The sequence below is a fragment of the Budorcas taxicolor genome, chromosome 1 (assembly GCF_023091745.1).
Source record: "Budorcas taxicolor isolate Tak-1 chromosome 1, Takin1.1, whole genome shotgun sequence".
Classification (NCBI taxonomy): Eukaryota; Metazoa; Chordata; class Mammalia; order Artiodactyla; family Bovidae; genus Budorcas; species Budorcas taxicolor.
Genome location: NC_068910.1, coordinates 67,436,686 through 67,459,879, shown reverse-complemented (window position 1 = coordinate 67,459,879; position 23,194 = coordinate 67,436,686). Strand labels below are relative to the sequence as shown.

Sequence of the window (23,194 nt, the reverse complement as noted above, 5' to 3'; positions counted from 1 at the left end):
GTCTTGCATGCGGTGCTTGGGCTTCTCGTTGCGGTGGCTTCTCTCGTTGGGGAGCAGAGGCTTCAGTAGTTGCAGCGCGTGGGCCCAGTAGCTGTGACTCCTGGGCTCTGGAGCTCCGGTTCAGTAGCTGTGGCATGCAGGCTTAGTTGCTCTGCAGCGTGTGGGATCTTCCTGGATCAGGGATCAAACCTGTGTCCCCCACATTGACAGGCAGATTCTTTACCACTGAGCCACAAGAGAAGGACCCAAAAGGTATTTCTTGTAAGAATTACTTAAAACATATGTGAAAGAGCTCTGAAGCTATTACAAGTCACCAAATGGAAGATATGCACATTAAAATACTCATAATTTGTAGTATCAGTACATTTTATAATTTATTAATAAAAATTATTAAAATTCCATTTGTTACATTTTCAGTAACAAATGACAGTAAATATGTTTAATATTAATCTTTTCATCTATATCCTTCTTGCCATTCTTTCCTTCTCTTTTGTTTCCTTATTTTTCTTTTTCTACCACTTTAATCTTACCTCTCACATACAATGTCAGTAATAAGGCCATTACATCTTTCTATTAAAATTGGTATCGTGGTCTTAGCTCTGGCCTAATTTAAGCACTGACATTATAGATGCATGCTAATTAGTCTGAATGGCCAAATCTCTCACCAGTTAAGCAAATGGAAACATTTGAGGTTATTTCAGCTACCTGGTGTTAAGGCTAAGAGAAAAATGTGTGTTATTTCATGGTAGAACTATTTCTTATCATTATGGTATCATGCATTCAATACATTCCAACTTTTTGCATTCCGGGTTTAGATGTTTGTACCATAATTGCCTCAGATTCTTTATATTCCACTTTAATGTTGAGTTGGGTGGCTGTGAGGGAAGATTTTCTTTGTCCAATGATGAGTCAGTTCAATTTTAAAAAATGGATACTACCTATAGAATAGATAACTGAGGAGAACCCACAGTACAGTGCAGCGAACTCTCCTCCGTGCTGGCTGGTAACCTAAACGGGAGGAAATCCTAAAGAGAGAGGGCACGTGTATGCGTGTGGTAATTCACTTTGCTGAGAGCAGAAGCTGATACAACTTTGTAAAGCAACTATCCTCCAGTGAAAATTAATGAAAAATATTGCCTTAGTTCTTTGTATGAACACACATAAAGCATTTTATGTTAACCCCATCATACAGAGTGTCTTCACTTTCCAGTCTTAAACTTCCAAATGGACCAAGCCCTAAAAGTTCTTCTGTTAATCATCCATCAGTAATCTGGATGTATTTACCCATGCGAGTAGTGTTATAAAGGGGTTATTACATTCCCAGGCTAGCCCCTAATGTAGTCAAACACAGTTCCAGTGGTATTAATCTAAGCTCTGATTTCTGGAGCAGGAGGAGGAGGAGGGGAGGAACAGTGGGGAAGCGGCGTAGCCGGGCCAAAGGCAGGAGGTGGCAAGGCAAGAGAGGGACAGAAGGGCTAGAGGGAGAGAGCTTTCCCCGGATTCAGGCCTCGTTCTAAGCAACAGAAACCCCGATGCACTTGGCTTTTGTGACTTCCCCCTCGGACCCTGATGTTCTCATTCAGCCCTAAGGTTCCACCATATCCGCCAGGCTTCAACCCTCCCCACCCCCACCACCCCCCACTCCCCGCCACTGAACACACTCACAGGACTTCCCTTTCTCAGTGTGAATGTGCTTTACAAGATGTTTGGAAAATACCAGTCTAAGAGGATTTAATCATTTTGAGGGGCTCCTTGTCCCAAAACCACTGAAGTCTGTCGTTCTCTATGTAGGGGAATTCCAGCCTATGTAAGAACATGAAGAGGGGGAGAAAAAAGGCAATGTTTTGAAGGAAGATGCTTTTATTTTTTTAAGATTTTTTTTTTTTTTGATGTGGACTTTTTTTTTTTTTTTTTTAAGGGCTTCCTTGGTGGCTCAGATGGCAGATGGTAAAGAATCTGCCAGGAGACCCAAGTGTGATCCCTGGGTCGAGAAGATCCCCTGGAGAAAGAAATGGCTACATATTCCCGTGTTCTTGCCTAGAGAAGTCCATGGCTAGAGAAGCCTGGTGGGCTACAGTCCACTGGTTGTGGAAAGTGAGACAAGAATGAGCGACTAACACTTTCCGTTCTCTTTCATTTTTTGAAAGTCTTTATTGAATTTGTTACACATTGCTTCTGTTTCATATTTTGTTTTTTTGGCCATGAGGCATGTGGGATCTTAGTTCCCTGACCAGGGATCGAACTGGCATCCCCTGCATTAGAAGGCAAGTGTCAACCCCCACATCACCATAATTGCCATTTTAAAAAATTGGTTTAATTTTTAAAAATGGGTACTATCTATAGTATCCAGGGAAATCCTGGAAGACGCCTTTCTTTAGGGTTCATCCCCTCTGCTGAGCTCCACTAAGCAGTCTTTGGGGTGCACTGATCTGACATTTCCCTACCCTCCTTTAGTAGCAAAAACCTAGCCTCTAGTAGGTTTTTTGATTATTTTTGTTTTCCCAGCACCAGGCATGGGTGGAGCAGAGGGCTGGCTCTGTGTGAAAGGAGGCTGGAGGGGAGTGAAGTTGAGGCTAGGAATACCCATGACCTTGTTCACAGATCCCTTGTTGAGATCATCCAGCAGATGCCGAAGTCCCCGGAGGACCGGGCACAGCTACGATGTTAGTAAATGAAGGTGACGACGTAGCTTTTGTTGTTTAGAACTGGGAAGGTTTTAAGGTGGGAAAAGCAGGGGAAGTTGTTGGCCATGCTGGCAGAGTTCGCAACACTGTATGATTTTAAGGCGGACTCCCTGTTGAAGAGTGCCATATCTAAGAAGGAGAGATACATACATGTTTGCCAGCCTCGCTGGAATGTGGGCTTCTCTCTGGATTCACTCTCCCCACCGTCGTGGATGAGTAAACTCTGTTCAGGGGAGGGATGCTTGGCCTCCGTGCTGACCCGAAGCCTCTTCAGACCGCAAATAGCCAGGTATTCAGTGGGGAGAGTGTTGGTACTGCATAGGGAAAGCTTCAGGTCCCGGACAAGCGTGAAGTTCAGCAGGAGCCCCAGCGCAGACGTGTCTGTGAACCAGATGGTCAGACGGTCACTATAGCTCGTTTGCTCAACGGCAAGAGGCAGCACGGTTTTACAGCTGCACATCAGGTTGGCCAAACTGTAGTCACAGTCTCGGATGTCTGCTGAGCAGCTGCACTTCCGAATGGTGTTTTCCTTGGTGAAGATGAGCGTGCCGTTCCTCTGAGCCCTGGTGAAGCAGTTGAGTGCAAAGACGCCCAGCGCCCCGATCAGAAAGAAGCTGTGCCCAGAAGGAGCTGCCATTCTCGTCTCAGCGCAGGCCAGCCAGGTTCCCCTTCATGAGCCGATTCACTGAAACTCACCTGAAAGAAAAGAAGTTTTGTTATCGTTTCTACTGAGAAACGAGCAACTTCTGGGAAAAAAGGAACCCCCGAAATAACATGTCGTAAACTTTCTCACTTGCAGTTTCAGCAAAGGCAGGCGATGCTAGGAGCCCAAGTGTAGGGCATACTCTTTTCTAAGAGCCTGGGGTGGGGGTGCGGGGAGGGCAGCAACCAGGCCCCTAAAATCTGAAAAAGTGAGCTGGAAAACTCCCGGTGGTGTCTTCTGGTGGTGAGACGAACACGCCAACAAGCAAGCAAAGAGTAGATGCTGGGGGAGGAGACCTACTGCCTGCGGATGGAGAATTGGAGTGATTGGAGGGTACTGTCTGTCTTGCCCACTTAAGCACGCACATTCCCTCCTCCCCCTCAATATCTGACTTCCTGGAATTCAGGAGACAAGCGGTTTCTTGTTGGAATCAGCTACCCACGTGCTATCTGTTAACGCAGCATGCATACCGATGATGAAACAGTTAATGGTAAACCTCAATGTCTAACTAGACAAACATGCTCCCCTCCCTCTTATCACTCTGTTTATACTACCGTTCATATTTTCCTGGTCTCCGAGACCAGGATTGTAGTCCACATTAACTGTGTCACTAGACAAGGAAAAGACCCACTGCACAGCAATTCACCGCAGGGATCTTGATTTACCAACTCCTTTCCCCCAAACAAACCGTATCAATTGATCTAATTTTTTTTTTATTTTTCAGTTGGTTGCACGGGGTCTTTGCTGCCTCATGGGCTCTCTCCAGTTGTGGGTAGCAGCGGACACTCCTCCTTCCAGCGCTCAGGCTTCGAGTTGCCGTGGCTTCACTTGTTGCCAAGCACAGGCTCGAGTTTGCAGGCTCAGTAGTTGTGGCACGTGGGTTTGGTTGCTCAGTGGCATGCGGGATCTTCCCAGATCAGGGATCGAACCCGCGCCGCATGCATTCGCAGGTGATTCCTAACCACTGGACCCCTAGGGAAGTCCTATGAACTGATTTCTCCAAAATGTGAAACATTATGTAAACACCGATAAGAGATCAAATTAGGTAGGAATGCATGCTGAATTGAAAGAGCAGCCCTGATGTCCAATTTGGGTGAAAATGCCCTATGGGTGTCTGGCGTTTAATTGATGTGTGTGTGGTCTTCTTTTATGGTGTGAATGAAATGACACACCTTGTGAAACAGAACACCAGATTTCAGTTTTTCAGAAATAAGTAAATTTCCGCTGACTTAGCTGATGACCAAAGAGAGAAAGCAATATAATCCAGGGTATCTATCCATATGGCGGTGGGCACAGCAAGATGCTGGGAATGAGACCTCTGAACAGGATCTGGTGACGGCCCCCGCAGGAGGAGTGCTAAGGAGACACCGATGGAAAGTCAGTGCCCGGGGGATAAACATGTGTCCAGAGAAGATGATGACGGCGGGAAAGGAGCTAGGCTGACCCGCACCCTTTAGGGAGCAAGATGAGGCTACAAGAGGGCAGCGCAGGTCAGCGCGAAACCCAAAGGGGACAGAGCTAAGAATCCTAGGGCGGGTAGACGGGCAGCACAAGGCCATCAGCAGGAGCTGGAGTGAGGGTAAGGAGATAACGAATCGTCTCAGCCAAGTACACCTGAACAGGTGAGACATTGGTTCACAGCAGTCACAATGTCATCCGTCCATTCATCCAACAGCTGCTCAAGGGGCGTTTCCTAGGTGGCAGGCACTTTGCTAGCCCTGGGGATGCAGCGCAGAATGAGAAAATGAGCAAAGAGCTCCATGGGACTTGATTCTGCTTCCAGTGCCCAAGGTGGGCCAGGCCTGCGTGTGAGGACCAGAGGCTACGAGACTGAAGATACAGAGAGAAACAAAACCTGGATCCTGCCCCGAGGGCGCCTATGCAAAAGAGGAAGGTAAAGAAGGCTGAACTGAGGAAGTCAGTCCTTGGAAGGAAAGTTATGACCAACCTAGTCAGTCAGTCAGTGAAGTTGCTCAGTCGTGTCCAACTCTTGGCAATCCCATGGACTGTAGCCTACCAGGCTTCTCCATCCATGGAGTTTTCCAGGCAAGAGTATCGGCGTGGGTTGCCATTTCCTTGTCCACAGGATCTTCCCTACCTGGGGATCGACTGAGCTACCAGGGAAGCTAGTAGACAGCATATTAAAAAGCAGAGACATTACTTTGCCAACAAAGGTCCATCTAGTCAAAGCTATGGTTTTTCCAGTGGTCATGTATGGATGTGAGAGTTGGACTATAAAGAAAGCTGAGTGCAAAAGAATGGATGCTTTTGAACTGTGGAGTTGGAGAAGACTCTTGAGAGTCCCTTGGACAGCATGAGATCCAACCAGTCCATCCTAAAGATCAGTCCTGGGTGTTCATTGGAAGGACTGATGTTGAAGCTGAAACTTCAATACTTTGGCCACCTGATGCGAAGAGCTGACTCATTTGAAAAGACCCTGATGCTGGGAAAGATTGGGGGCAGGAGGAGAAGGGGACGACAGAGGATGAGATGGTTGGATGGCATCACCGACTCAATAGATGTGGGTTTGGGTGAACTCCGGGAGTTGGTGATGGACAGGGAGGCCTGGCGTGCTGCAGTTCATGGGGTCGCAAAGAGTCGGACATGGCTGAGCAACTGAACTGAACTGAACTGAACTCCTGAAGATACACACATAGGATCATAGCAGAGAGGCAAGCTAAGAGTCCATTCAAGAAACTGGATAAGACGTTTGATAGTGCTTTATGTTTATTTTGAAGTTGCCACAGAGTTTGAGTTTTACCTTTTTTAAAAGTATAAGTACCGTGTTTGTGAATAAAGTTGTGAATAATGCTGGAAAAAAAAAAGTATAAGTAGTGGTTTTCTCCTTTCTCACAATGGATTAAAAAAATTTTTTTTAATTAATTTTTACTGGAAAAAAATTTTTTTACTGGAGTTTAGTTGATTTACAATGTTGGGTTAGTTTATGCTGTACAAAAAAGTAATTCAGTTATGCACATACGTATATCCACTCCTTTTTTAGATTCTATTCCCATATAGGTCGTTACAGAGTATTGAGAAGGGTTCTCTGTACTCTACAGTAGGTCCTTATTAACTATATGTTTTATATATAATACGGTATAAATGTCAATCCCAATATCCCAAATTATCCCTCCCTCCCTTACCCCTTAGTAATCATAAGGTTGTTTTGTACATCTGTGACTCTATTTCTGCTTTGTAAATGGGTTCATTTATACCTTTTTTTTCAGATTCCACATATAAGTGATATCATATATTTGTCTTTCTCTAACTCACTTCACTCAGTACACCAGTCTCTGAAAGTGAAAGTCACTCAGTCGTGTCCGACTCTTTGCTACCCCATGGACTATAGTCCATGGAATTCTCCAGGCCAGAATACTGGAATGGGTAGTCCTTCCCTTCTCCAGGGAATCGTCACAACCCAGGTCTCCCGCATGGCAGGCGGATTCTTTACCGCTTAGCTACCAGGGACGCCCAAGCATACTGGAGTGGGTAGCCTAGCCCTTCTCCTGCAGATCTTCCTAACCGAGGAATCAAACCAGGGTCTCCTGAACTGCAGGCGGATTCTTTACCAGCTGAGCTACCAGGGAAGCCCCACACCAGTCTCTAGGTCCATCCACGTTGCTGCAAATGGCATCATTTCATTCTTTTCTATGGCTGAGTAATACGTCTAATACACAGATTCAACATATTCTTGTCAACTGTGGCCCTTCTGCCCCTTTAGCTTAGTGGATAGTCAGACTCCTCTTGTTTGCACGCGCCGTACCCAGCATCCATATCGGAGTGTGTTTTACTGCAAGTTCTTAGACCTGCTTTCTGCCTGTTTACATCCTTTAGTAGTATCTATATTTCACAGGGTTTTCTTAAAGGATTTATTCATTAGTTGATTCTGTAGCAAAAGAAAGAGTTTGAGAAATGTGTAGAGCCGTAATTCTCCCTGAACGAGAGGCTTAACGGTTTTAAATTGTGTTGCAATGTGATGGTAAGTACCCCATTTAGTAAGGAACAGTGCATAATTTATTAATTACAAGACAATTTTAGATGATTATTTGTCCCAGATTCCACTGAAGGTTTCTAGGACTTCATGTCCCAGAAACCTCGTCATCCCTGGACTAGGAATGCTGACGCCAGTACCATTGGCCTGCTTTGTTCCCAGCCTTGGAGAGAAAGGAAGGGAGGGGCATCTATCCATCAGCTGAAACCTGGCAACAAAGTATTGATATCATTCTCTTAAGTGTTGATACTGATCAGAGGCACAGGTGGAAAAAGACAGGGGTAAGACACTTCGGCCACCTGATGCGAAGAACTGACTCATTTGAAAAGTCCCTGATGCTGGGAGGGATTGAGGGCAGGAGGAGAAGGGGACGACAGAGGATGAGATGGCTGGGTGGCATCACTGACTCAATGGACATGGTTTGGGTGAACTCCAAGAGTTGGTGATGGATAGGGAGGCCTGGCGTGCTGCAGTCCGTGGGGTTGCAGAGTCAGACACGACTGAGTGACTGAACTGAACTGAAGACAGGAAAAGAACATGAATTTCCCGGAACAAGTTAGGCTGGAGATCCCCAAAGGGATTTGTGAGCAACTTCCCAGCAGTCAAAGACCTGGCCGGACCTCAGCGGGAGCCCTGCCTCCTGGATGTCAGGGAGACTGAAGGCCAGACCAAGGAGGCCAGATGCATGGGGCCTCGTGAAGGGGCACAGAGTGGGCCAAGTGTCCCTGGTAACAGGTTTACATGGTTTCCTCAAAGATGCTATGTGGACATTGTTCTCCTTCAGTCTTACAGTGAGTTTTTTTCTTTAGGTTTCTTGACTGTGGATTGTGAGCACCCGACTTTCATGACGTATTAATATGTATTCGGGCGTGCTCAGTTGCTCAGTCTTGTCCGACTGTTTGTGACCCCATGGACTGTGGCCCGCCAGGCTCCTTTGTCCTTGGGATTCTCCAGGCAAGAATACTGGGGTGGGTTGCCATTTCCTTCTCCAGGGGATCTTCCCAACCCAGGGATCGAACCCTTGTCTCTGGCATTGCAGGCAGACTCTTTCCCACTATTCATTTGGAGGTAAATTCCAGACTGGCGTAAGCAGAATGGGTGCAAGTGTGTCTCATTGCCCCACACCACCCCACCCCCCTTTAATATTTATTTATTTGGCTGTGCCAGCTCTTAGTTGCTGCCTGTGGGATCTAGTTCCCTGACCAGGAATCGAACCTGGTCCCCCTGCATCGGAAGTGCAGAGTCTCAGCCACTGGACCTGCAGACAGGTCCCTACCCCAGCCGCTTGATCTGCCTGTACCCATAGTTGAGGTGGCGCCGTGGGAAGGATGGTTTTCTCTGGAGGCTGCTGAACTTGTAGAAGGGAACCATGGATCCGTTGGCAAGTGCCAAGTGTCCAGAAGGGGTGAGCTTGAGAGTGAAGCCAACCCAGAGAAAAACAGAGATAAGAAGTGGAAAGATATTCCTAACAATCTTTTTTGTTTTTCAGCACCCAGATCAAGCTATGCCCGACATTCTTTCTTTTTTAAAAGAAAATGATTTATTTTATTTTTGGTTGCGCTAGGTCTTCATTGCTGCACAGTGGCTTTCTCTGGTTGCAGAGGGCGGGTCTGCTGTCTAGCTGTGGCACACGGGCTTCTCGTTCCAAAGGCTTCTCTCGTTGAGGAGCGCAGGCTCCAGGTGCGTGGACTCAGTAGTTGCAGCTCAAGGGCTCCAGGGCAGTGACGCAGCAGTTGTGGCACATGGCGTAGTGACATTCTTTCCTGATTTTTTGAAAAAGATGTGAACCACACTTTTCCCCTATTCAAGCCAGTCTGAATTGGGATTCTATACTGAGCAGTTGAAGGAGTCTTGGTGCACTGACATTTGATAAACTAGGCTTTTTTCATTCACCCAGTAAACATTTGTTGAGCACTTGCTTTGTGCCTGGACTGTGCTAGAAGTGGAGAAAATAAAGCCAATAGGAGCTCTGCCAAGGAGTGACACTCTAGTCAAGGACACACTGAACCAATAGTCACAGTGTCACATGATGATAATCATAACCACAACTTGTACGGGATATTCAGTCTGCACTAGGACTCCCTGGGAGCGGCTTAGTTCACAGGGGAGGTAATATCCGATTAGAGGAATATTTCTTGAATGGGAAAGATAAAAGGAACATTATCTATGTAATTATCATAGGGTGATCAGAATTTTTATAATCAAAAAGTAGGATAGAGAGATGGACAGTTTATGAAGATGGCAGGAGTAGCAGTCAGTTCAGTTCAGTTCAGTTCAGTTCAGCTGCTCAGTCATGTCCGACTCTTTGTGACCCCATGGACTGCAGCACAACAGCCTTCCCTGTCCTTCACCATCTCCCAGAGCTTGCTCAAACTCATGTCCATCTAGTCGGTCATGCCATCCAACCATCTCATCCTCTGTCGTCCCCTTCTCCTCCCGCCTTCAATCTTTCCCAGCATCAGGGTCTTTTCCAATGAGTCAGTTCTTTGCATCAGGTGGCCAAAGTATTGGAACTTCAGCATCAGTCCTTCTAAAGAATAGTCAGGACTGATTTCCTTTAGGATGGACTGGCTGGATCTCCTTGCAGTCCAAAGGACTGTCAAGAGTCTTCTCCACACCATAGTTCAAAAGCATCAATTCTTGGGTGTTCAGCTTTCCTTATGGTCCACCCTCACATCCCTATACGACTACTGGAGAAACCATAGCTGTGACTAGACAGCAGTAGGAAACCAGAGCAGCAGTAGGAAAGGCCAGTGAGGGTCCTGTGGGGCTGGAATCCTCTGACTTGCTCTGACACATCATTTTCTCAGTGTCCCAGCCTTTCCTGTGTTCACTCCATCACTGAGATTTGCCTGCTGTGACCTAATATGAACCCCCTCCACAACCCTAGGGGCAGGGACATAGGAAGGGGCAGGGGGCATGGGATCTATCTGTGCCCATCTTTTTATGCCATGCTAGAATCTGCCCACAAATGAACAAATGCGTAGTGAAACCAGGATAAGGTTTAATTGCTTCCTTACACTACAGTCTAATGCCGTTAAAAGCATAAGGTGGATTTACTCGGCTCCACGCAGCCATTCAGGGACTCAGGCTTCATTTTTTTTTAATGCTAACTTCTAGAGCCCTCAGGCCCTCCACAGCATTTTCTGCCCGCATTTCATGGGCCAGAACTGAGCCACCTGACTGCAAGCAGCTTGGAAATGATGCCCAGCAGTGTGCCAGGAAGGAAGAGGAGAGCATGGGTATTGGTGGGCACTAAAAGTTACTGACCACACCTAGGTTGTAAGACACAAAGAATGACTTTATGCAACCACGGCAAAAGCTCAAGTGGTGTCAATCCTCCTAAGCCTTTCAGGCAAGAGGCTGAAAGCCATGTATGATCATTGACTCTTTGATCATAGAATCACTGAACATGTCCAGAAACCAGAGGTCCTATTCAGACTTAGTGCAAATATCGTTTTTATATTGCAGTTGGAAAATCCTGAGTGCAATTAATGTGAACAGCTAGCTGCACAAAAGCAAAGACTCCTGAATTGAGCAGATACAGACATCAGACAACTTCAAAACAAATTCCACACAGATTCCTTCCCAATCTAGGATTACACCCAAAATTTAGATAATGTTTATACTTGGCTCCAAAGGGAACGTTTCAAACTGGACTAGTTTTGTTTATAAGAAGATATTACTAGTAAGGAGATAGTGTGTCAGTGGGAGGATAGCATTTGGACCATTTTCCTGAAAACAGATTTGAAATGTCATGAATAATGATGTTTTGAATTCTATAGTCTTAACACAGAAGACAAGAAAAACGACTGTGGGAATATAGAGTAACGTTCTCCAAATCCCTGCAGCAATTAAAACTGAAGAGAGATCTCAAATTTTAATTCAGAAGTAAGTTTAATTTGAAATTAGGAGTGATTTTTTTTTTTAAGCGGAAAGGCAATTTAAGGAAAAGACTCAATGGAAGAAACTAGAGAAGTAAGAGAACCAGACACTGATGAGATGCTCCAGTAAGAAGCAGACGGTCTGAAATATAAATCTGAATGGCAGCACGGGGTAGAAAGGCAGAAGAAATCCAGTGTCTGGATGTCCAAAAAAAAAAAACCACTTGGATGCAGAACTTGAGGAGCTAGGCAAGGATGTCTCCCCCAAATGCCATCCCTAGAGGGTGTCCCTGCAAAACTCCTCTAATATTTGGAGGTGGTGAAAATGATAAAAATTCCAGAAAAGGAGACAATTTGGAATCTTGGGTGTGTCCCATAAAGGGAGAGATGTACCCACACTCTGGATTATTTTATCAAAAGGGTGCCCACTGCTTGCTGACACAGACAGTGGAAAGATGGCCTCACTTATCACAGAAGCCTGACAGGTTGCCCAAGGGACATTGCATGCTCTATGGGAACAAACAGCTGGGGAACTAACTGTAAAGTGAAGTGACTGGTGGGTGCTAATTAAAGACACAGCTGGAGTGTTGGGCAGGAATGCGAAAGACTCCCAAAGAACGTGCTGTCTGGACTGAGAAGAGAGAGGCTGGGATAAGGAAAGCTGAGATGCTGAAGACAGAAAAGCAATTTCAGCAAAATCTCAGTCTAGAGTACTTAGTGTGTCTTTGGGTCACGAGGCTAGGAACGAGGCTGGGACTGTGCCAACCAAGCTAAGGGGTCTGGTCTCCAAACTCTTCTGATCTTCACTCCTTAAATAAGAACCCTTTCCAACAGATATAATTTTTAATTTATAAAGGTTTTAGAAATACCACACTTACATTATTTACATTGTAAACAATACACAAAAAGAATGGATTTTAAAATGTTTGAGATGAATCATGAAAATGGCTTCCCTGGTGGCCCAGCCAGTAAAGAATCTGCCTGCAATGCAGGAGACCTGAGTTTGATCCCTGAGTCAGGAAGATCCCCTGGAGAACGACATTACTACCCACTCCTTGGAGTGGGTATTCTTGCCTGGAGAATTCCACAGATAGAGCCCACTAGTGGGCTACAGTCCACGGGGTCACGAAGAGTCAGATATGATTGAGTGATTAACACTTCCACCTCACTGGCTTGTGTATATACACACCCTCTTTGGAGGTCCCTGCAAGCAACAAAAGTGAGGAGCTGAGGGTTTGTAATCAGGGGCGACCTGGGTAGATCTGTGCTTATGGAAGCTCATGGAGGTGCCAGGTGGAGTCTGAATTACAAGAGCAGAGACCAGGCGACAAAGAGTTCTAAGTGAAAAAACACTTTTCACTTGCATTTTCTCTGATGGTTTATCTTTCTCCATTTGCTGACTCCTTCTAACTCCAGGCTCTCCAGATAAATTTATTTCAATATCTGGAGTCTTTGAGGGGGTAGAGAGAACCAAGAGGGTGGAACTGAGGTGGTGGGGAGGAGGTCGCCCTGATGTTCCCTTGCTGTACCTTCATCTTAATTCGTTTCCATCCACTCTTTCCAGGTTCAGTTCAGTCTTTCAGTCGTATCCGACTCTTTGCGATCCCATGGACTGCAGTACGCCAGGCCTCCCTATCCATCACCAACTCCCGGAGTCTACTCAAACTCAGGTGCCCGGTGCTAAAAACCGACTCTCATATAAGGGTCGAAAATGATTTTTGTTGTTGTTCAGTCCCTAAGCTGTGTCCGACTGTTTGCAACCCCATGGACTGCAGCACTCCAGGTAGGCATTGATATAGATTTAAATAAACACATTCTTGCCCAAGGCGATTGCACTTTAAGCCTTATCCCTACCTTGCTCCTTGTTAGAGGGAGAGCAAAGAATAGATAGAAGCATGGGAGAAGTGTGGGGTGAGACTCTTGTCTAGAACCCAGTGGCCATCTGATCTCAGGCCCACTTCCCGCTTGTTCGTGGCTGTGATACCACTCTGCCCATGGAGGCCAGAGGGGAAATATTGGCTACTCTCTGTTATATGGGTGAGATTCTCACCGAGATGCTGGATGAAGGCTTTAGGTGAAGAACCTTGAGAAGGATTTTTTTGAAAAAAAAAAAAAAAAAAAGAAAGGATTTTCAGCATTTTCCTTTTCTTTGACTCTGGTCCACAAGTGCACTGCAGGAAGCAGGTTAGAGATAAACACTATATAAACACTATGTAAGCTGATATCAGAAAGAGGAATGATACGCTTAGTGTTTAATATCTCAACGCTTACAATGTTGAAGGTAATCTGGGTTTCTCCCCAGTGTTTTCTTACTGGGATGAGTGTTGCTGTTTCTTTCTTCTTCACATTCCACCGTGGCATACACCCCGTCCGTGAGACGAGCCGCTCGGTTTTCACACGCCTTCCTAGGTGATCCTGAAGTCACCACCCTGTGCCTGTTGACGAAAATCACTTTCCTTCCATGGAGGTTTACAAAGCTCATCATGAGGGCCAGGAAAGTGGGCTCACTGTGACTCTGAGGCGACCGGTTTCTCTTTAGAGTTATACAGTAGGACCTCAACTATTTGCTGTCATCTGATGGCTTTCCTCATCCAGAGAAAGAAAAAGTACAAGTTTGTGTTTCCCTAAGTTGGAATTCAGGCAGAATCAGCTTCAAGCGTGCAATTCAGGTCTTCGGGAGATGCAATTTAAACTATTTTCGTGATTATTAAACTCACTGGATATTTTGGATCTAAAGAGTCTTTTCTTAATCATTTCTCTTAAAATAGCATGGGAATGAAGCCACACAGGGTTTAACCACACAGGGTTAAAATAAGAGTTAAGCAAGATCATGTTGTAATATTAATATATATCTATTAGTGCTATTCACTATCACAACTAATCATAAGAACTGTGATATTAATACACAGAGTACTTTCAGTTCAGTTCAGTTCAGTCGCTCAGTCGTGTCTGACTCTTTGGGACCCCATGAATTGCAGCACGCCAAGCCTCCCTGTCCATCACCAACTCCCAGAGTTCACTCAGACTCATGTCCATCGAGTCTGTGATGCCATCCAGCCATCTCATCCTCTGTTGTCCCCTTCTCCTCCTGCCCCCAATCCCTCCCAGCATCAGAGTCTTTTTCAATGAGTCAACTCTTCCCATGAGGTGGCCAAAGTACTGGAGTTTCAGCTTTAGCATCATTCCTTCCAAAGCACACCCAGGGCTGATCTCCTTTAGAATGGACTGGTTGGATCTCCTTGCAGTCCAACGGACTCTCAGGAGTCTTCTCCAACAGAGTGCTGCTAAGTCACTTCAGTCGTATCCAACTCTGTGTGACCCCATAGACGGCAGCCCGCCAGGCTCCCCCGTCCCTGGGATTCTCCAGGCAAGAACACTGGAGTGGGTTGCCATTTCCTTCTCCAATGCATGTAAGTGAAAAGTGAAAGGGAAGTCGCTCAGTCATGTCTGACTCTTCGCGACCCCATGGACTGCAGCCTACTAGGCTCCTCTGTCCATGGGATTTTCCAGGCAAGAGTACTGGAGTGGGGTGCCATCGCCTTCTCCACTCCACCAGAGTACTTTAGTACTATTCATAAACTATGACTTTTGTAATGTCAGAATTAAATTAATAGTAATAATAGGAATATATATATTTGGGATATTAGAGCATTTCAAAAGCCACCTCTGCAAACCTCTAAAGTAATGGTTCATTTAACACACTGCTTGCATTGAAAATCTGAATGGAGAACAGGCTCATAATAATGATGATGTGTGGGGGTCTGGAGGAGGGGTTGGTGGAGGGAAGCGTCAGCACTCGTCTGCTTTTTCATTGTGGTGTTGTTCATTCGCTAAGTTGTGTCTGACTCTTCGAGACCCCATGGACTGCAGCATGCCAGGGTCCTCTGTCCTTCACTGTCTCCCTGAGTTTGCTCACATTTATGTCCATTGAGTCAGTGATACTATCTAACCATCTCATCTTCTACTGCCCTCTTCTCCTTTTGCCTTTAATATTTCCCAGCATCAAGATCTTTTTGAATGAGTCGGCTCTTCGCGTTAGGTGGCCAAAGTATTGGAGCTTCAGCTTCAGTATCAGTCCTTCTAATGTATATTCAAGGTTGATTTCCTTTAGGATTGACTAGTTTGATCTTCTTTCAGTCCAAGGGACTTTCAAGAGTCTTCTCCAGCACCACAGTTTGAAAGTATCAATTTTTCAGAGCTCAGTCTTTTCAACCCAGACTAATTAAAGCTGTGGGCTGAGTCCAGAGGAGCTGTAGGCAGAGGTTGCCTAGACAGCTCTCAAGAGCTCTGAGATGTGGGGCTTAGAGGTGGGGGACAGAGGCATTCTCCCCACTTCTGCACTGAGGGCAGCCCAGGTCTGGCACAGTGAGGGGCAGGCAGCATCATTTGGCCCCTCCTGGAGGACACACTGGGATGCTCCTGAACTCTGCTCTCTGGGAAGTGAATCAACAGGAAGCCCCTTAGCAGCAGCATGGGACAGTTAACATCCAACGGTGACAGAGGCACATGAAAGGACCCCTTGGGAACACAGGTAAGGCAATCCTGGGGATCCCAAGAAATGATTAGAGGAGACTTTATTGTGTAGACATAGTGGTATGGAAGGAGGCAAGGACCTATATCAGGAGGGTGGGAACACAAACCAATCAATTATGAACAGTTAGTGCTAATTTAGCTTTATATGTGCCCAACGGTTGGAGAAGCCAGGACCTCTTCAAGTATCACTTGGATTGCTGCTTTCAGATAAATGTGTTTAATGGTATAAATGAACTAATGTTCTCAAAAGCTTCTAGTCTGAGATAATTAAGAGCTAACTGAAAACAGGCATTTTATGTTTTGAAAGCACTGAGCTTAACTGAATGTTGATATCACGCACAGTTTGCCCATTGGGTGCTGGACCCACGGCTGTTGGTATGTTGTGTAAGTCGGATCTCTGCTGTGGCAAAGCCCTGGTCTTCTGGCTGACCTGGGTTTCCCAGTCCCTGGTGCCTGACACGCGGGGGCCCTCCATAAACACTTGTGTTATTCAAGCGCATCCCTTCGTTAGCTAAGTCAGAGTGCATGTATCCCTCCTTTGCTTCCTCTCTTACTTTTGCCTCCTAGAATTGTGGAGTGTAGCACGTGATCAAATCAGCGAGCAAAATCCATTTCAGCGTGAATTTCAGTGCACGGCCCAGCCATGAGAGAGGAAGCATGATGGACTTTTGTGTGTTAGTCAAAGAGTGGGTGTATTTGAGCTCAGTATCCCATGTCTTGCCTCTGAATCTCCTTGAAGCCCATCGAATGACATCTGGCGTAAGTCCCAACAGGCAACCCCAACCTCTTGTGACCAGTGAGCATCCTCTAAGTTTGCAGTTGCCTTAGACCATTTCTGTGAATCTGATGGAGACACAGGACGAAACAGTCACCCAAGATGGGGACCATGAGCCCCAAATCAGAGCCCCAGATGGCTATCCTTCCACCTCACTCCACAGACTAAAGGGAAACATGAGTAGAATCAGCGTTGAGTACATATTGATCTCATAGATATTTGTGGGCATCAGAAGCTATCGCCTGGATTGCTTTTGGTTGAAAGATTATAAGAACCCTGCTGCAAACTTCCCAACAATCTAACATTTAAGCATCCAGTCTTAGAAAACTAATATGGGAAGAGCTTTGCTCAAATTACTGGGCCTGTATTATATGAGCGGGAGGTTGCCAAGGAAAATAAGCCAGAGTAATCCCTTTGCTAGGAGATGAGAAACAAAAAATGCTGGTAGACCTTTAATATTTTAATTACCTGCTTCCAGAACAATAAAAAGGGATTCAGGTGTTCCAGTCAACAGTTGTACATTATTACAGTCCCATAAAGTATCTTAAACTATTTCCTTAAAATGTAAGCCTTAAGCTTTTTCCTTTCATCTGCATTCAATGATTAGATTTCAGAAAAGTTAAGGGTTAAATTTTTCCTTTAGTGGTTTTAGTTACAAATATTGGAACCAAAGGCAATTTGAAATTTGTTGCTTTCTTGGAAGATTTTTAAGAGTTTTTATATGTCTACAACTAAAGGTAATGTGAGATCCTGGAACAGAAAAAGGATATTGGGTATCTAAAAAGATCTGAATAAAATATGGATATTAGTTAATAATAGTAATGCATCAATATTGGTTCATTAATGGTGACAAATGTATACATAGCAATGTAAGATGCTAATAAAAGGGGAGACTGGTTGTTGGGTACATGGGAACTCTCTGTGCTCGCGTCACAATTTCCCTGTATGTCTAAAACAATTCTAAAATGAGACTTTTATGTGAAAAGAATGCCTCCTGATCTCATTGATGACTCACAGAAGATTGTTTTTGTGACAAGAGCAGGGCTCCAGTGGATAAACTGGACGACAAAATTTGGGTCAAATAGAACATCCATTAAGTGGTGACTAAGCATCACTACAAAGGACTCCTATAGAGCTCCTGGCCTTGGAGAAGATCCTGGCTTCCTTACTGACCTGGGAGACCAGGTATTTCAGAGACGCAAATGAGAAGTGGTCCTTTAATGGGAAATAAGTCACAACTGGAAAGAAGAGGCATCTGGGAAAACTGTTAGGACAAGTCCTGACGTGTGTGCATAGGGGTGTGTGTGTGTGTGTGCGTGTGTGTGTGTGAGATGCTACCTCATACTGCTTATGTTGCCCCGTGTCAGAGGTGTTTTCTATTTCTCATCTGCTAAGAAACCATCAGGATTCCCAGGGGGCCCAGTGGTAAAGTATCTGCCTGCCAATGCAGGAGGTATAGGAGATACGGGTTCTGTCCCTGGGTTGGAAAGATCCCCTGGAGAAGGAAATGGCTGCCCACTCCAGGATTCTTGTCTGGGAAATCCCATGGACAGAAGAGTCTGACGGGCTATAGTACACGGGGTGGCAAAGAGTTGGACACAGCTGAGTGTAGGTGCACACACACACACACACACGAAACCACCCTCATCTCTTAAACTGTCTTCACATCTTTCATGAATCTTTGGTGGACTAGATTCACGGATGACAGTTCTTGCCTGCCTCCAACTTCTTATTGGTCTACCTCAGTTAACCATAAAGGAAAAACCAAGCTTGTATAAGCAAATCTACAGTCACACAGAAAGTCAGTGCTTGCTTATGTCAGATTTTTAAGCCACTCTATAATCAGGCTGTCCTTAGGGTGGCCCCACTGGAATGATTGTCATCAGGTTCCCAGTGACTCCCATTCCCCAATGTGTCAAAGTGGAGTGAAGTGAAGTGAAGTCGCTCAGTCATGTCTGACTCTTTGCGACCGCATGGACTGTAGCCTTCCAGGCTCCTCTGTCCATGGGATTTTCCAGGCAATATACTGGAGTGGATTTCCATTTCCTTCTCCAGGGGATCTTCCCAACCCAGGGATTGAACCCGGGTCTCTCGCATTGTAGACAGGCGCTTTACCATCTGAGCCGCCAGGGAAGTCCAGTGTGTCAAAGCCAATGGTTAATTTCCTTGTCCCGTTGTGCCTGACTGCTCACTAGCATTTGATATGGTTGCCCACTCCCTCCTTCCTGAGCAAAGACCCTTCCGTTCTTCCTTTCCATCGCATGCCCCTGTTTCCTTGCCACCTGACCACCTCAGTGGTCACTCCTTCTCAGTATCGAGCTAGCACCTTCTCTCCTTCCATGATGCTGTTGCATACCCCTTGTTCAGCAACTGGCTCTCTTCTCGGTGTATATCCACTCCCTTGGAGATTGCATGCTGACCCCTGCATTTCAGTATTGTCTATATGCTGATCATTACCCAGCTCCCAAATCCTCCCTTGAACTTCACGCTCATGTATCCAGCATCTCACTTGATAGCTCTACCTGAATATCTAACAGACACCTCAAACTTAACTTGTCAAATGTACACTACTTGACTCCTAAGAAAGTTCAGACTGCTAGATGAAGAAGAGACGTTATTGCATTAAAATTTTACTACACAAAATTTTGGGCTTCCTGGGTGGTACAGTGGTAGAGAATCTCCCTGCCAGTGCAGGGGACGCAGGAGACACGGGTTTGATCCCTGGGTTGAGAAGATCCCCTGGAGAAGGAAATAGCAACCCACCCCAGTATCTTGCTTGGAAAATCCCATGGACAGAGGAGCCTGGTGGGCTACAGTCCATGCGGTCACAAAGAGTTGGACTTGACTGAGTGACTGACATGCACACACAGACCTTTACTGCCCCTCAGCCCTGTGATCCCAGGGTTAAACTAGCTAAATATAGACAACAGTCATTGATAAGAGGCAACGTACTTTCAAATAAGAAATGTGGGAGTTACATGTGTGTTGAAAACGACTGAAATTAGGAACTACATGCTTCCTTAATATTAATAATAATATTTAATAAGTGCGTCTTTTGGTGCCGGGTACTGTTTGAAGTATTATTGCATGTCTTATATCATTTAATCCTTGCAATAATCTTAAAAGTAGATATTATGACCCTATTTTCATTATCAGAAACACAGAGAGGTTTCACAGCACGGTCACAGTCACAGAGCCAGAAGGAAACAGCTAAGATTTGAACCCAGACAGCCACATATACTCTAGGGAGTCATGATGGAAATGACAGTCCTATTTCCCATCCTAGAGTTGAGTTCCTACTCACATGACATCCCGTACCTCGGATTCCATTACTAGATTCTGTGGCCTTTAACCTCAAGTGTGTATAGAAACCTCAAGCTAAATGAATGGGAAACAAAAGGAAAGAAGGGAGTTCCATTTTGCACAAGCATCAGAACACTTGTGTTTTTTTTTTTTTTAAGAAGACACTTGTAAATTAGATCTTTAAGGACAACATTGGTTGAATGCTACTTCTTTTAACATGGTCAGGGAACATGGGACAAAGGCTTCTCGAGAATGAGCCAATAGGCAGTCTTAACTAAAATATACAGCTTTCTACTTGACACAGGTTCCTGTGAGAGTTAATTAGCCAATGGTTGCAAACCCCTCCAGCCTTTCCTGTAAATGGCTTGATGTGCCTGTATGCGTGGTAAGTTGCTTCTGTCGTGTCTGACTCTCTGCGACGCTATGGACCATGGCCCGCCAGGGTCCTTTGTCCCTGGGATCCTCCAGGGAGGAATACTCGAATGGGTGGCCATGTCCTCCTCCAGGAGATCTTCCCTGACCCAGGGATCAAACCCATGTCTCTTACATCTCCTGCATTGACAGGTGGGTCCTTTACCAATAGTGCCACCTGGGAAGCCCAAATGACTGGGTATACCCTTAGCTAGTCCGACCACTGGTGCTCCAGCTCAGCACATCTGGCCCCTGATCACACAGCCACGGGAAACGGCGATGGTCTCTTCTGACCACGGACACAGAGACATGACCCACTGCACCTGACTTGCTTCTTCTGTCCACACCACACAGCTTGTGGGATCTTAGTTCCCCAACCAGGGGTTCAACCCAGGCCCCTGGCAGTGAGAGGGCCACTGAACCACCAGGAAATTCCACGGACCCTGAATTTTAAAGGTAGATAGTATACTGCTGCTGCTGTTAAGTCGCCTCAGTCGTGTCCGACTCTGTGCGACCCCATAGACAGCAGCCCACCAGGCTCCCCCGTCCCTGGGATTCTCCAGGCAAGAACACTGGAGTGGGTTGCCATTTCCTTCTCCAATGCATGAAAGTGAAAAGTGAAAGTGAAGTCGCTCAGTCGTGCCCGATTCTTAGCGACCGCATGGACTGCAGCCTACCAGGCTCCTCCGTCCATGGGATTTTCCAGGCAAGAGTGCTGGAGTGGGGTGTCATTGCCTTCTCCAAGATAGTGTACTAGGGTTAAGTAATTAAAATACTGAGGTGAAAAAGAAAATTGAGAGATCCAAACCAGCTGTTGAGAAGTATTCATTTCCATAGAGGCTTTGTCAGACCTGTTCTCTTCAGAAAATGCCCAATTTCTGTCAAAATTATGATGTGAAGTCTTTTTTCCTTTTCAAACATTATTTTAAATAATGTATTACATTGAATTATTTGGTATAAAAATAAAAGTAATAAAACTTCCCGGAGATCACTCTTTCATCAAAAAAAATTTCAAGCAAAAGAGGTCCGATAGTTTTGGTAGTTTTTAAGGACAGGTTTTTATGAATATTATGCCCAGTTCTTTGGAAACATTTCCTTTCCTCAATATGCACCAACACACGTACTGCTAAGAAACTCCCCTAAAACATATTTATGAAACAACAAAATATCTCTAGAACTGCGTAAGGATTACTGGTTTTGACTAAGACATCCCTGTAAGCCTGTTGCCTTTTGCTATAGTATTTATCTTGTTTGTTTCACTTTTGAATACAGGGACCAATTTTTTAAAAAGTTAACTTATCTAAATGTTGATGTTCATCTAAATTTGATTTCTTCTTGTCTTCCTATGTTTTCTAATGAATAGTGTGTAAATAAACAGTAAGTATAACACCATTAGATAAATATAACATTATTAGATAAAAACAGAGCAAAGAAATAATAAAAACCAATGTTTTGAGAGTTCCCAGTTTTGCTTGTGATCACAATAAGGAAAAGCGATATAACACATAACTCTTTCACTGAGTTCTTATTTAGCGTTAAAGACCAACAGGAAATATAGCTGGAATTTTTCTTGTTCTTGTTCTTTTTTTTTTTTTTTTACTTTTCGCCAGATCTTAAAAATAGAAACAAGAAGCCCAGATTCCATGGAGATATCTGTTACATAATATTAACCTAAGTGAGTCTATCTATTTAGGGAATAATGAGAAGACCACTTCATTCTTTGCTTGATGTTCTGAAAACATTTCCTTTGAAAGGAAAGAGAATCTCAGTAGAAAGCAATTCACATGCCCGGAAGCTTAAAGGAGAGTTTCACGGTGAAAGTGACTCATAAGTGTGCGTTATATTCAGGAAACGCAAACACTGCAGAAGAAGGTGGTGCTGATGGTGGCTCTTCAAACATTACAGAACTTTCCTGCCATGCAGCAGAAATCTGAAGCAGTTAAAAACTGTTAAGCCTGATAGGCTTTGCAAAAAAGAACAGAGAAATGACTTACATCTCAGAGTTCCACTAAGAGATTGTCTCCTTCACTCCCGGGCTGATCCTTCACTCAGGCTTGACAGCTGGTTTAATCTGCCGGCAGGAAGGACGGAATGCCTGTTCTTGCACTTGCTGTTCTTTTCCGTTTTCAGAAGGCCAGTGGCCCTGGTCATTTCCATGGCAACCAGAAGCACGCTGCCAGCCTTCCAGTTTCATGAACCACACAGCAGAAAAGAACCCGTCTTGGTCACTGCTGGCCACTCTTTGGGAGTTCCAAAGTGGAAAGTTTCCAGAAAAGTCAAAGGAGACTGCTGCTCTATGCTGTACTTGAAGGGCTGACGGTGATGTGAGGAATTCTACTTTAGCAGGAAATTGAATGGATTAAGCGTACAGCGTGGAAGACTCCTTGATGCTTTTACTACCATGATCATGCTTTGTTCCACTCTTTTTGGCCCAGTGAATTGTTACTTACGGCAAATAACCCGAACTTGTATGAAAATTGTCCCAGTGTAGTTGTTCCAAAGAGAAAATGAACTCATTTTAGCTCCAAAGACGTAGTCCTGACGAGAGATTATTACACTGTGTGAAGTAAGTCAGACAAAAACAAAGATCATATGAAATCACTTATCTGTGGAATCTAAATATGATGCAATTTTAGTATATGTGCTGCCAAAGCTAGCACTAAAATATGATACAAATGAACTTATTTACAGAACAGGACCAGACTCACACACATAGAAAACAAACTTATGGTTACCAGGGACTTCCCTGGTGGTCCACTGGTTAAGACTCTGAGCTTCCCATGCATGGGGGTGTGAGTTCGATCCCTGGTGGGGGAACTAAGATTCCACACTTCGTGCTGCATGCCCCCTCCCCAAAATAGCATCATACAAACTTATGGTTACTACATGGGGAAGGAGAGGGGGAGGAAT

General features: G+C 45.0%; 1 protein-coding gene across 1 annotated transcript; it reads right to left on the bottom strand.

The window, feature by feature from the left end:
- Positions 1 to 2,664: 2,664 nt before the first annotated feature.
- C1H21orf62 (chromosome 1 C21orf62 homolog) lies at positions 2,665 to 22,406 on the bottom strand. The gene is made up of 2 exons (XM_052649797.1): positions 22,279 to 22,406; positions 2,665 to 3,380 (listed from the first exon to the last, which is right to left on the bottom strand). The coding sequence occupies exon 2, from the start codon at positions 3,319 to 3,321 to the stop codon at positions 2,665 to 2,667; it is 657 nt and encodes a 218-aa protein (XP_052505757.1). The 5' UTR covers positions 3,322 to 3,380; positions 22,279 to 22,406.
- Positions 22,407 to 23,194: the final 788 nt, after the last annotated feature.

Bases quoted from the DNA above. Each gene is read 5' to 3' on its own strand.
- C1H21orf62 (XM_052649797.1), bottom strand. From the start codon at position 3,321: ATGGCAGCTCCTTCTGGGCACAGCTTCTTTCTGATCGGGGCGCTGGGC.